Source organism: Bradysia coprophila, unplaced genomic scaffold, assembly GCF_014529535.1.
Source record: "Bradysia coprophila strain Holo2 unplaced genomic scaffold, BU_Bcop_v1 contig_232, whole genome shotgun sequence".
In the NCBI taxonomy this organism is placed as follows: domain Eukaryota; kingdom Metazoa; phylum Arthropoda; class Insecta; order Diptera; family Sciaridae; genus Bradysia; species Bradysia coprophila.
In genome coordinates this window covers 10117620-10131318 of record NW_023503493.1, presented here as the reverse complement: position 1 = coordinate 10131318, position 13699 = coordinate 10117620, and the positions used below count along the sequence as shown (strand labels likewise).

Genomic DNA, 13699 nt, shown 5'->3' with positions numbered 1-13699 from the left:
TGTGTACAATTACGCTCTTCTGATGATTAACCATTATGCAACTCGGTATAAATGATTCCTTGCGGTCTGGAGTGACAATTACACGTTTCGTGCCTAAAGAAAAGCATTTGTCACTCGGTGACATAATTAATTTTTTGCCCATTCAATTCAATAAAATTTGTCAGTTAAATTTCACAACACAGCCGAACCAAATTAGCTCGTATAACTGGTATAAATTAATGTACAAAAGTTACTACATGTCACTGGCGCCCTCTTGTGTCGAGTAGTAGAACACTTAAATCAAACCGACTATTGATTATAATCAAAACCGTTTAAATGCGCAGATGAGCAACGTAAAATATAAAAACTGGCACGGTTTACGTCTTAGAAAAAAATATTTAAACGGTTTGGAATGAAACGGTCGTCGACAGAAGTAGTTATTTATAGTACAAGACGGCTTTAACACACTGGATTTGAAATACCTACAACAACCTACAACCTGTTTCATTCAACCAAAATATTGTCTGCAAATGCTTCGATTTATTTCAAGCAGCAAAATACATCGCAATCTCGATTGTAGTCTATTTCGAGCCGAAATCCGTCCTAGTAATGAGGCTATCTTCAAAAGAAATGTTCGTATTGTGTAACTGAATTGCATGAACGATTTAAACGCACTTTTCCCGTATTTCTGTCAGACAATCAGCTGGGGCGAGACTACTCAAAATAAAATAGGGAAATGTATGCAGAAGTCGATGTTTTTATCAGTAATTACACATTGGTGGATCCTGACATCTACGGACTATGGATAGAAGGATACACTTGTGAGTACACATCTTCATGGAAAGCTATTTTCCTGTTTAAACATTAAATTCCACTCCAGCCACCGAAGCTGTGACAATATTGAAACAGAAAGGAGTTGCACAAATCATGGGCGCACCACTTGAGCTAATTGTGTCCGATGTTTTGGATCATTATCGAACGTATTCGCTGTTAGAACGGCTGCTGGCATTGCCAACGAAACTGTCGGAACAGCCGTCTTTTCAATTAGAGCCACAAAGTCGATCGTTGTTGATTGAAAAGTAGACATTCCAGAGCTATCATTAGTTTTGTGTAACTAATTCCACGTTCCTCTCAAGGTATTACGCCCTGGACGACTATGTTGCGAGAGAAATTTTAGGCAAAAAACTATCGTCTCGATATCGGAAGGATCTGGATGAAGTGGCTGAGAAAACTGGAGTTCGGATCAAATCGTGCAGGTGAATGCTGCGGAACAAAGATTTCCTTGACCCAGACGGGGATAAAATTCTGTTCCCATTCCTATTCCATAGGCGACAGTTCGACAATGTCAAACGTATCTTCAAAATGGTTGAAGAGATGCCCGGTAGTGTGACAAACAACATCAAAACCAATTTTCTGTTGTCCGACGATCTGGCTCGTAAATATGCGGCCATCGTGTTCATTGCGTGCTTGCGATTCGAAACGACCAAACGGAAATTGCTGTACTTGAACTTCAGTGACTTCTACGAGTGTTCGCAGGCTATAATGACGTTCTGGACGTATACGTACCAGCATTCCGGTCCCGAGTATTACGACACGGAAATGGATAAGGAGTTTCTATTGGACCTGCGTGAGTTGCGATGTTTGTTGGACAAAGAAAAGGAGATTAAACAGTAAGCATCACAGCTCCGCCCGGTGCAGTTGCACCGATCAAGTGAACTTTGAAGTGAAAATATTCATTCGATTGAATTGTTTCAGCCTCGTTTCGATTCGATTGAAACCAACTCTACTGGAACGATCGTACCAAGAACTGGATATCAATTTCAGGTAACACAAACGAAATTTCAATGTTTTCCCATTGGCCCTGCATCCATCGATTCTCGCATCGATCAATAACATTCGTTCACTGTGCACATCTAGGTCATATTGGCGGTCAATCATTACCATTGCGTGCAGTTTGCATCGTACGCGTGAACTGAAGTGCTTGTTCTTGGAATTGTCGGAGCGATTAATCGAACCGTGGCGACAAAACAACTGGTTACTGGAACAAGTGAAATCATTTTTGCCTGCATTGACGCAAAGCGTATTGGATTTGGAGGTGTCCCGTGACCAGGAAATTCGTTGCCTATGGGATCGGTATATGCAAGTTATCAGCACGTGTCTGATTAGAATGTATCACAATTGATGTCGTTTGAGAATTCTTTATTTGTAATTTGAATCCAACCGTTTCTTTTCCATAATGACTGGTCGACTGAGCGGAATGTTGTTTTCATTCAGAAAAGATACTTTTCTGAATGATAGGAGGTGTCATTTGGTGCAAAATTTGAATCTACCAATTGAATTTCAAATTTTGCGCCAAACAGACGCTCATTTTATTGTATTAAAATCACATTATTTATATCCATTCGAATTTGAATAAAGAGAAAAGTTGAAAATAGGAGCAACACGGCGCCATTTTGTACTCAAATGGCTCAACTGCAACTTGAATAAGAAATGGAAAATTTTCGGTTATCGCCTTCGTGTAGTTTTTTTCCTGCATTTGTGGAAAGTTTCCATCCTAGTATCTCTAACAATTTCGAAATAGGGCCAAATATTTCGAGCTGCCCAACATACCCTAAAAGTGACCCAATTTTTCCAGCTGCCCAACATACCCCGAAAGTGACCAAATTTTTCTAATTGCCCACCATGTAAACCATAAAATTCAAAAACTTTGAATTCTGAAATTTCGACCGAATTACAACCAACTTCACAACAATCATCACAAATCAACACAAAATGGCTGTACATTTTTATATGAGAGAAATTGTTACGAAAATTAATTAATTCCACAAAATTCTGATTTTTCCTGGGATAATGATGAATGAAACTTAAGTTCCAATGGCATGACTAAGGTTTCTGCAAAGTTTGGAGTTTGGCTGACTACTTTCCGAGATAGCCCGTCGACAGATAGATAGAAACATACAGAGTACCTAAGTTGAAAGATTTTGATTGTTTGGAGAATGCCATTTTTCATGTATTTGTACTGAAAATGACGACTTGGAAAACGTAATATTCCGGTTCCCGAACACTTTGGTAGGCGTGTGATAAGCTCATTTTCTTTGTATTTCAAGTGAGAATATTTAAAAACGAGCCATCAGAACAGTCGGAGCGTTTGCTGCGACTGAGCCCCGTACAAACCCGTATATCTATTGCGTACGTGACCCTAGTGCGTCTGTCACCCTACTTTGACCGTAAGCCTATGCGCCGGTTAAAGTAGTTAAAGTAAAATTATTATGTAATGTGTACATCTTAGAAATTGCGCATAGCGCAATTACGAAGCCCCGTACGACGTTCCTTTCAAATAAAACAAAAATTTCAAATAGCCCTAAAATTTTAATTTATTGAGTATAAATACACATAGGGCCTAGTATCGGCCTCAGTCCGAGGATCCAATTTTTTTTTTAACTACACTCTATTCGGCCTTTGATTACCTTCCAAATGAAACAAAAAATACGAAAAACGGATGAAATTTGCTCGAGTTATATGTAAAATACACATAGGGCCCTAGTAGCGGCCTTAGTCCGAGGACCCAACTTTAATTTTTTTTCAACAACATTCTATTCGGCCTTTGATTACCTTCCAAATGAAACAAAAATTACGAAAAACGGAAGAAATTTGCTCGAGTTATATGTAAAATACACATAGGGCCCTAGTAGCGGCCTTAGTCCAAGGACCCAAATTTAATTTTTTTTTCAACAACATTCTATTCGGTGTTCGATTATCTTTCAAATGAAACAAAAATTACGAAAAACGGATGAAATTTACTCGAGTTGTATGTAAAATACGCATAGGGCCCTAGTAGCGGCCTTAGTCCGAGGACCCAAATTTAATTTTTTTTCAACAAACATTCTATTCGGCCTTTGATTACCTTCCAAATGAAACAAAAATTACGAAAAACGGATGAAATTTGCTCGAGTTATAGTAAAATACACATAGGGCCCTAGTATCGGCCTCAGTCCGAGGATCCAAATCTATTTTTTTTTCAACTACATTCTATTCGGTGTTCGATTATCTTTCAAATGAAACAAAAATTACGAAAAACGGATGAAATTTACTTGAGTTCTATGTAAAATACACATAGGGCCCTAGTAGCTTTTCACTTCTAAGGCCCTAACTCACGGTCCACTCACCCGATTTTAAAAAACTTTTTTTTCCTGGATTGGTATTGACAATACCTATCATTTGCCGTGTCATTTACATTTCCATCGTTTATTTTGCCATAAATATCACCAAAAGACCTTAAATCACTTAGGTGGCCCTAACTCACGAAGGGCCGACCCGAATATGCTCATCTTCGAACTTAGCCTCACTATTTTGACTATCTTTCAGGGAAAATTTTGAAATCGGATTTGATTTACTCAAAATAGCGACGTGACGGACAGACGGACAGACGGCCCAAATTTTTATTGCGGATTCGTCATCTATAAACATAGGCAAACACTTTGCCCTTACCGTCTGCTTCGAATTCCATCAATTACACACGGCATCGTAATCCTATAAGCCCCTTCGTACTTCGTACGGGGCTAAAAATCTCGCCTATACATAGTTGCCGCGTCTCAAAAAAATTTCTTCATTCCTTTTTTGGAAGTTAGACTGCGTCCGGACATGATTTTAGGGTCAAAAACTTAAGCTGTACTGTTTGGAGATTATTTTGGAAATTCATTGTCTCCAATGACAATAGAAACTCTGTTCATTACAAACAATACCAATCACGTTGAAGATAAGTTTAGCTAAGGATTATATGGGATGTCCCACGTGACATGTGAGAGATATTATAAATTAGAGATATTTTTACTAAACCACAACCAATATCAGTAACCCCTTTTCACTGAGTGATATGTAAGATATGTGATAAAAAACAAGTTGATTCCTTTGTGATGTAAAAAATTAGGATTTGCACAATTTAGTTTGGTTTATAACTCTGACATAAAAAACGTTAGCTAAATAAACATAAAATGAGTTCAGCTTCAGGGGTGAGATGTATATAGAAATATATGTACTAAATGGATGCATTCACATATTTCCCCCATCAGCAGCATTAACGTCATCTATGCGCGCACATAACACATATGAATGAAGTAAACCAACGCACTGACAGTGCGTTGAAAACGTGTTTTGATGGTTTATCATACAATAAGTATGTGTTAGTACAACGCACAGTGCGTTGGTTAGTAGATCCAGTCGCACCTAACAGTGACTCAAGTACACATCTTTCAAAATAACCTTTCTATTCAAGGTAACCTCGAATTTTTGGGCATTTTACTGGTTAAGTTCATTATAATGATATAATTTAGCTCCATAAATTGGCAATTCGAAAACAGAAATAGAAATTAAAATGAGATTTAGTTCCGTTTGTCGGAAAATATGGACCGATTTACTTTTATTATTGCCAGAACGGAAGTACGTAATACGTAATTACTCGCGGTGCTCCAGTGTATAATTACCTCACTTATATATCGCTCACCTCAGGAGCGGCATTACAGCATGAGTTTTCCCCACCCCAAACTTCTCTCTTTCCCTTTTCTAATGTCGTTTTGCTATTTCGAGCAAGATGTCGTCCCAATAACACGGTGTCGATAAAAAGTCTACAGAAAAATAATAAGATAAGACACGGTGCAAGAACAACGCATTTTATAGCGACGTATAAGGTAAACTCGTACGATAGAGGTAGACTACCTATTATATCACACACATCACCAACACGAAAACTTTGCTTCTTTTGACGTTGTCAGTTTGTTCTATAGGTTTGTTCCAAATAACTGTAAACCCGAACTTAGACTACACGAACGACCACTATTTCATCCACACACACACACACTTCAACGTCAACAAATTTCTTTGTACATTTTTCTTCAACCTGAAAGTTGAGGTTAAGTTTCGTTCGGTGGATGAAATTTGACATTTCAAAATGACCAACCCTTGACTCGTACACGATTTTCCGATACCAAAATTTTGTAAAAGGAGTTATAAACTCGATGATTGGATCAATAAGCATTTGCAGCAGTGAAATTGCGTGTGAGACTTCACTTTTCACATAGTTGAAAAGTGCGTTCTTTTGGCACAGTGCTCATAATTGCCCATTTACAACAGCAACGGCAACGGTTTACCGCAACATAATCTATAGATAACTCACGCCGTAATACCTCTCCGGTTACTGTCACTCATTTCTACATGCTTGATGATGAGATAAAAAAAAGTTTCATGTAATTTCGAGTGATGTTATCACATGATTGCACAATTATAATCCAACCAATAATTATTTATTTAGGACTATACTGTGTCACCAAAAATGTATTGTTTAGTTTGTCGCTGCCAAGATTAGAAGAACTGTGTTATTATGAAGACGGTTGTGTTGGTTACGCTGCTATTTATGTCGCTCAGATGTATTACTGCAAAAAAGGGTGGTGCATTCAAGGTATGCTCGTGATTTACGTATGTGTTTTCGTCAGGTACGTATGTAATTTTTCGTACCAATATAGGAAATGACAATTTTTTCAGCATAAGTTCTAAGTTTTCCTTACGAGCGAAGCGAAAAAAATCCATTTCCTGTCGAGATACGAACGACGTTTTGTGCATCGGTCAACTCACTTGAAAACATACACACTTCACATTCACCTTATTGAATTTGATCAATCGTATAGTCATGGAAACAGTATATTACTATATAAGGGAAGGAATTTGATATTTTGTATCCAGATGAGTAAAGGTGTCCGAGGTCTTTAGCCAGAGGTACTTTTATATATCGTGATGCGAAATATCAAATTATTTCCCGAGTGACGTTTTCCTTTACGATAGAGGGAAAGACTTTTCCCTAGGGACGGAAAGTCCATTTTCCCTCCCGTTAGGAAAATTCAATCAAAACTGTTCTCACACGATAAATTGTAAAGATATGAATTTTGCTTTACTAGTGAGGGAATGTGGTCATTCCCTCGCTCGTAAAGTAAAACGCCATACTTTACACGGGAATGCATTTGATATCTCGTATCACGATGAGTAAAAGTACCTCAGATACTTTTACTCATCTGGATACGAGATATCAAAATCTTTCACTGATTCAGTAATCTACTATTTTCCTGCACGATATATCGTTCGGGTAAACCTGACATTTCATAACAAAAAAATTATGGCAAAATGTCTTATTTCAGTTGTCCGGTGCACAAATAACTATTACGTCACAAGAACTGAATTCCAAAAGTACTTTTCCGTGTGACGTATCGAGTTTTGTGGGCCTACTAAAAGAACCGATAGTTATTTACGCATCTGTTGTGGACGTTATATTTTAGGCAATTTCGCGAGTTGTAGCCCGAACGAAGTGAGGGCGACAAGCGAAAGTGCCTAAAATAAACCGCCCACAACAGATACGTATATATACAACTTTTCATGCTGAGGGCCTAAATTACGAGACAAATTCCGTAAATTATGCGCAAAGTATAAAAAAATACTTTCAGACTTTGTCCTTGTGATTTGATAGTTAATTTCATGCTTCGGCCCGAAAATGAGGACAATTTTTCAAATTTTCTCGGGTTTTCGTCCCTTTGCATGAAAACTTACATGTGTATCTGCTTAGGAAGGTTGATTCAATGAACTTTCGATTTGCGAAATTGCCCAAAAACAATCGTCCAAAACAGGTACACAATAGTTATGTATTGTGGCCAAATAACCATTGCCTTGTTTTTATAGCCATTGATGTCAATTCGTCTGGATAGATGTACGAGTTACTGCAATCCAAAATATTGTAACATTTCGGTAGTATGTCGACCACTTAATCGTACATCGAAACTGGTCTCTACGGACATTTATTTGAATCCCGGTGTCAGATTGGAAGCTCCAATTACTGTAGGTTTTCATAAGAAATCCATTACTTCAAGCATGAGTTGTATTAACGCTCTTCAAGCAAAAGTGCTTCGAGTGACAGCTGCCAAATAGAGTACTATTTTGTATGAAAAATGTTTACAGATTTTATATCCCAACAAAAATCTCTTCGAGAAAAGTGTGACGCAGTCTATGAAGTGCAATTTCTAAAATAAATGATATCACTAGAGTTGACGCTTTCAGCTTCGTTACGCAAAAATTAAATTTTACACCCAATTAGTTCAAACGAGCTGGCTTAGTTTTCCTCATCATCTGCCAAATAATTTTTACCAAAAAAATATTTGACTTAAAACAACAAACATTTTAGCAAAAAAAATCTGTGTCGCAAAGTGGCAGGAACAGACATACGAAAAAATTTATCTGCCAAATGCGACGCAGATTTTTTTGGTAAAATTTTTGTTGTTTTAAGTAAAAAAAAATTTTTTGTAAAAATTATTTGGCAGATGATGAGGAAAACTAAGCCAGCTTGTTTAAACTAATTGGGTGTAAAACTTAATTTTTGCGTAACGAAGCTGAAAGTGTCAACTCTAGTGATATCATTCATTTTAGAAATTTTATTTCAAAGACTGCGTCACACTTTTCTCGTAGAGATTTTTGTTGGGATATCATTCATTTTAGAAGTTTTCGGCTCCTAACCTGAAATTTAGACCTCAATCTCTTCATCAAAATGATACTCGAGTGAAGATTTATCGATATAGCCAATACATTTTTTTATGCAAATTTCGGCCGCCACTTTGAACCTCTTCCTTGTCTTGGCGACCCCACATTCTATTCATCAAAATGATGCCCGAGTAAACACCTACCGATTTAGCCAATAAAATTTTTTTAATGAAAATTTCGCCACAACTTCCCCTGCGCCCTGCTACTTTGCCGAAAACCCACCCATTTCCAACTTACGACATTTTTCGCATATCCCTTCCGTTCTACTCGTAAAACTCTGAGACTTTGCCGAAGAAAGTAACTATCTATCTCCCACCATTCAAGAAATACCTCTAAAAACGTAATTGACCCACTCATTTCCAACTTTTGACATTTCTCACATATGCCCCTCTGTTCTACTCGTAAAACTCTGAGACTTTGCCGAAGAAGATAACTCTATCTCTCATAAGCCAAAAAATATAGTCCTTTCGTCCTACGATCGAGTAGCTCAAAATTTGGTCGCTCTGACCACTCTCTCTAGCTCAACCGGATCTGCACCAATTTTTCTAATAATGTTTCTGTTCGATTTGTGTGGCGAATACCTCTCGTTTGATGGGTCACACGTCTCTGTAGGTTTCAATACAGCTGAGATTCAGCCGAAAACGCGTTCCCGACCATCAAAAACCACACTCAGAAGCCACTTCGAGGCCAATAAAACAAAATTTTGATTTTTCCTGGGGTAACGGCGTATTATATTTTCATTTTTATGTACAACCTGAACCTCCTGCAAAATTTCATAGAGATCTTCCGAGATAGCCCATCGATACATAGACAGATAGATAGATAGACAGATAGAAACATACAGAGTAAGTTGAAGGATTTTGATTGTTTGGAAAAAGTCAATTTGGTGTATTTAGTATGAAAAGTGACCAATTTCGAAACGATGTATCTCCGGTAATTTTAAACCTACATAGTCGAGTGATAGCTCGTTTTGCTCGTATTTGAAGCGAGAATATGATAAAATATATTTGTGGTGATATAGACCAAATGGTAGAAACTCAAATTTTCGGCTATACATAGTTGACGCGTCTCAAAAAATTGTCTTCGTTCTTTTTTTGGGGGTTAGACTGCGTCAAGTCCTCCGCTATCGCCCCGGACATGATACGGTGCCAAATTTTTTTCGATACACTCAGTACTCTATTTAGAGTACCACTCATGCTTGAAGTGCCTTGGTTGTATTTTAAATAGGGTACTGAAACTTAACGGTGTGTCACACAACTGCTAGACACTAAAAAAAAGCCATTTAATGAAGAAAAAAAGTACTATATTTCAAGAACACGTTAAGACACTTCTGAGTTGATCACGAAGGCGGTGAAACACATGTTATCTTTTCATACAATCTTTAATGAGTACATTCAACAAAACATGTCTAAATTGTCAAAATTTGTGTTTCATCCGCCTTCGTAAGTGTCTGAACCTGTTCTTTCAGAACCTTTTTCTATTTGGCAGCTGTCGATCACTTTTGCTTGAAGTGCGTTGTTTCCATCCAATTTTATATATATTTGAAGCAGACAATAGTTACAAGGAACGGGTTGGCTCAGTGGTAACGTACTGGCCTTCCACCAAGAAAATCCGGTATCAATCCCGGTGAAGACATATTCATTCTGCATAGGATTTATCCTCAATATGCAGCATGAAAGTAACGTTCTAAAGCGTACCCAAGCTTTATAATCTGGGTAGTTGAGGTGTTTGGTGCCCTCAACGAAACGTACATAGAAGAATGACATGAATGACGTAACCCATTCACAATGAATTCTGTGTTTCATGGCTAAATATCCTTCATCGGAAGGCTTTCATCCAGTAGTGGATAATAAAGTCTACAAATATATATTATTTACAGCTCAAAATAGTTACATTCAAAAAATTCGCAACTGTTTACCGTCCACATATGATAAATTATAAGACCGAACTCTGCAGAGAACTCTTACTTAGGACAAATCTCATAATATTTGGATTAGCGCAAAGTCAAAACAACAATGTTTCTTTCTTGGATCCATGTCCACTTACAGTATGTACAGATATGACAATGATAAAATGATTGATTGTTAAAGCCAATCGAATTGAATGTAGGGCCACCGGACCTTCGCTCCAAGAATATCGAACATCTATGAACATGTATCTCCAATACTTCCAATTGTCCCAGCTGGAGAATGGAGAGTAGATGTAACTATTTCAGTGGAACGGAATGGTTCAGAAGTGGTCGTGGTATCTTGGAATGACTTTTATGAAATTAAATCATTAACAGCTGAAGAGTTCTAATCATACAGTTACACACTCTAAAGGCGGATACACATTAGGCTTTACTTTCGTCGTATCCTGCATATTTCGCATGAAATGAAAATACGATTTTCTCTCTGTCGTTAAATATTGTATTCTCAACTGACACTAGATGGTAATGTGTATCCGCCTTAAGGGAATTCACGAAGTGAAATATTGAGAAATATACTCAGTAAGTCAATTCCAGACTCAACTTTAAGTTTTTATATTCGAGAATAAAACAGAGCATTGCGATAGAGTACGTTTTTTGTTGACCCCTTTAAGCAAGGTTTATAAACATACTGAGGTAACGCAAACCCTCAGGGAATAGCAAGAAATACGGATCCAAAGTATGTGTATCAATATACCTTAAACTCACCGCCACGCATTCACCCGAAACTGTGGATCCGCATGTTTTTGCGCATTTGCATTACCTTCAGTAATGCAAATGCGCAAAAACATCTTTTATGGAGTTTTATCGATTGGCATACTCATTTGTGTGAAATGTTGAGTAAAAATTTTCTTCTAATTATTTTACACAAATGAGTATGCCAATTGATAAAAGTCCATAAAAGATGCAAACATAGCAAAATCTGGCTCTTATTCTTTAAAAACAACGGAGATATCAAAGTTTGTATGTGAATTCCCAAACAAAAATTCAAAACATCGGATTCGACCGCTTTTTTATACAGCGCTACAAACCATACCACTAAATGCGTGGATGGAAGGCATGGTTTTTACCTTAGAGAATGAATAAAAGAACCACAACACACATTTTAAACGCTTCCGTTAGTTAGGCTAATAGAATTTTGATTTTAAGACTAGAGGATGGTTGCTGACGCTCAACGGCTGTTTGTCAACATTTTATTGTTTAAGTATAGTTTCCACTTAACACATTCAAAATAATTGCGGCTTGTTAACTTTCGGCACCCTGGTCTTTACTTAAATAGTCGTGCAATACCTCCAAATAAATTGCAAGCCGCAATTAATTTCAATGTGTTAAAAAGAGCACTCCGTTTAGCCTCCGTCTACATGACAGTTGTAAAATAGAACAAAAGAACTGTCACGCAAACGGAGTGAAATGGTTATTTGGATCACAAGGGACGAAAGTAAAAAAATTCAACCGTGTGCGAAGTTTGCAGCCCGTGGCCGAAGGCAGCCCCCTGGTAAAAGAAAAATTTATAAATTATTGGCAACGTTCTTTTCTATCACAACAATCACAGTGATCACAACGACACACATGTTGTTGCTGTCATTTACTTTCGCATCCTCGTTTGAGGGGCGAAAGTACTTTCGCTCCTCTGTTGGGAGGCGAAAGTATTTTCGCACCTCTTGTGATGTCGTGGCTAACTGAGAGTTGAATTTTTATACTTTCGCATCTCATTCGGGAAGCGAAAATTACAACTTTCGTAGTTGGTGTAATGAAAATTGAATTTTCATGCTTCGGGGCCGAAAATGAGGGCAATTTTTCGAATTTTCTCGGGTTTCCGACCCTCTGCATGAAAACTTACATGTGCACCTGTTTGGGACGGTTGATTTAAGGCACTTTCGCTTGTAAGCCTCACTTCGTTCGGCCTACAATCCGCGAAATTGCCTAAAATCAATCGTCCAAAACAGGTACACAAATAACCATTTCATGCTTCGGGGCCGAAAATGAGGGCAATTTTTCGAATTTTCTCGGGTTTCCGGCCCTCTGCATGAACACTCACATGTGCACCTGTTTGGGACGGTTGATTTAAGGCACTTTCGCTTGTAGACCTCACTTCGTTCGGCCTACAATCCGCGAAATTGCCTAAAATCAATCGTCCAAAACAGGTACACAAATGACTATTAATTCAATTTTTTACTCCGTTTACGTGACAGTTCCTTTTCATGCTTCGGGGCCGAAAATGAGGGCAATTTTTCGAATTTTCTCGGGTTTCCGGCCCTCTGCATGAAAACTCACATGTGCACCTGTTTGGGATGGTTGATTAAAGGCACTTTCGCTTGTAGACCTCACTTCGTTCGGCCTACAATCCGCGAAATTGCCTAAAATCAATCGTCCAAAACAGGTACACAAATGACTATTGATCTATTTTACAACTGTCATGTAGACGGAGGCTAAACGGAGTGCTCTTTTTAAGTGGAAACTATACTTTATTGTTTTTTGAACGATCTAGAGCAGCTGATATTTCATAATGTAAATGCAGGAGAAATGCAGTAAATACGCACAATTGGAACACTAGAAATGAATATAACGGAAATTTCGCTCTCTCTCATTCGCCTGCGACTGGTTTTCAATAAAAAGTGAACTCTGTCCAAAGATTGAACAAGTTGGAAAACCTGGAAGACTTCACTGGTACAAATTAAAATGGTTGCCAGAAAGACTCAGAGCAAGAGAAAGAATCAGTTACAAGTTCCTTTTAATTGTTTTCAATTCGTTTTATTACTTTAATTACGGGATTCAATTCCAATAATTCCAATTAATTTCTACAATTCCACGAATTTTCGAAAACATTCCATGATAATTCCCATTATTATTCAATTCCATTGCAGCTATTCGTGGAAAATAGTTCGTGACTTTTTTTTTGCTTTCTTACATTTATTTATTTGTAAGGCTGCCAGCGGACCTACACCGTTTAGCTCTCCGTTTAGGTTCTAACAATGGAAAGTGGGAGGAGCTTCAATTGTTCACTCGTTAACGGAGTGCTAAACGACGTAAGTCCGCTGACAGCTTAACGCGACAAAAAAGATTGCTTACTGCAGCACTATTGAATGGCATCCAAATACCAAGGTACGTACAGTTTGCACATTGGCATATCAGTTAGATGTTAATGCCACCTTCTTTTAAAATGGTTGACTATGATTTACTCAATGT

The 13699-nt window shown here is 37.8% G+C and overlaps 1 protein-coding gene across 1 annotated transcript; it reads left to right on the top strand.

Annotated features, from left to right (window-relative positions):
* Positions 1-641: 641 nt before the first annotated feature.
* Positions 642-2204, top strand: LOC119076530 (acidic fibroblast growth factor intracellular-binding protein). Its single transcript, XM_037183316.1, has 6 exons — positions 642-800; positions 860-1058; positions 1116-1235; positions 1308-1649; positions 1735-1803; positions 1897-2204. The coding sequence occupies exons 1-6, from the start codon at positions 716-718 to the stop codon at positions 2159-2161; spliced, it is 1080 nt and encodes a 359-aa protein (XP_037039211.1). The 5' UTR covers positions 642-715; the 3' UTR covers positions 2162-2204.
* The last annotated feature ends 11495 nt before the right edge of the window (positions 2205-13699 follow it).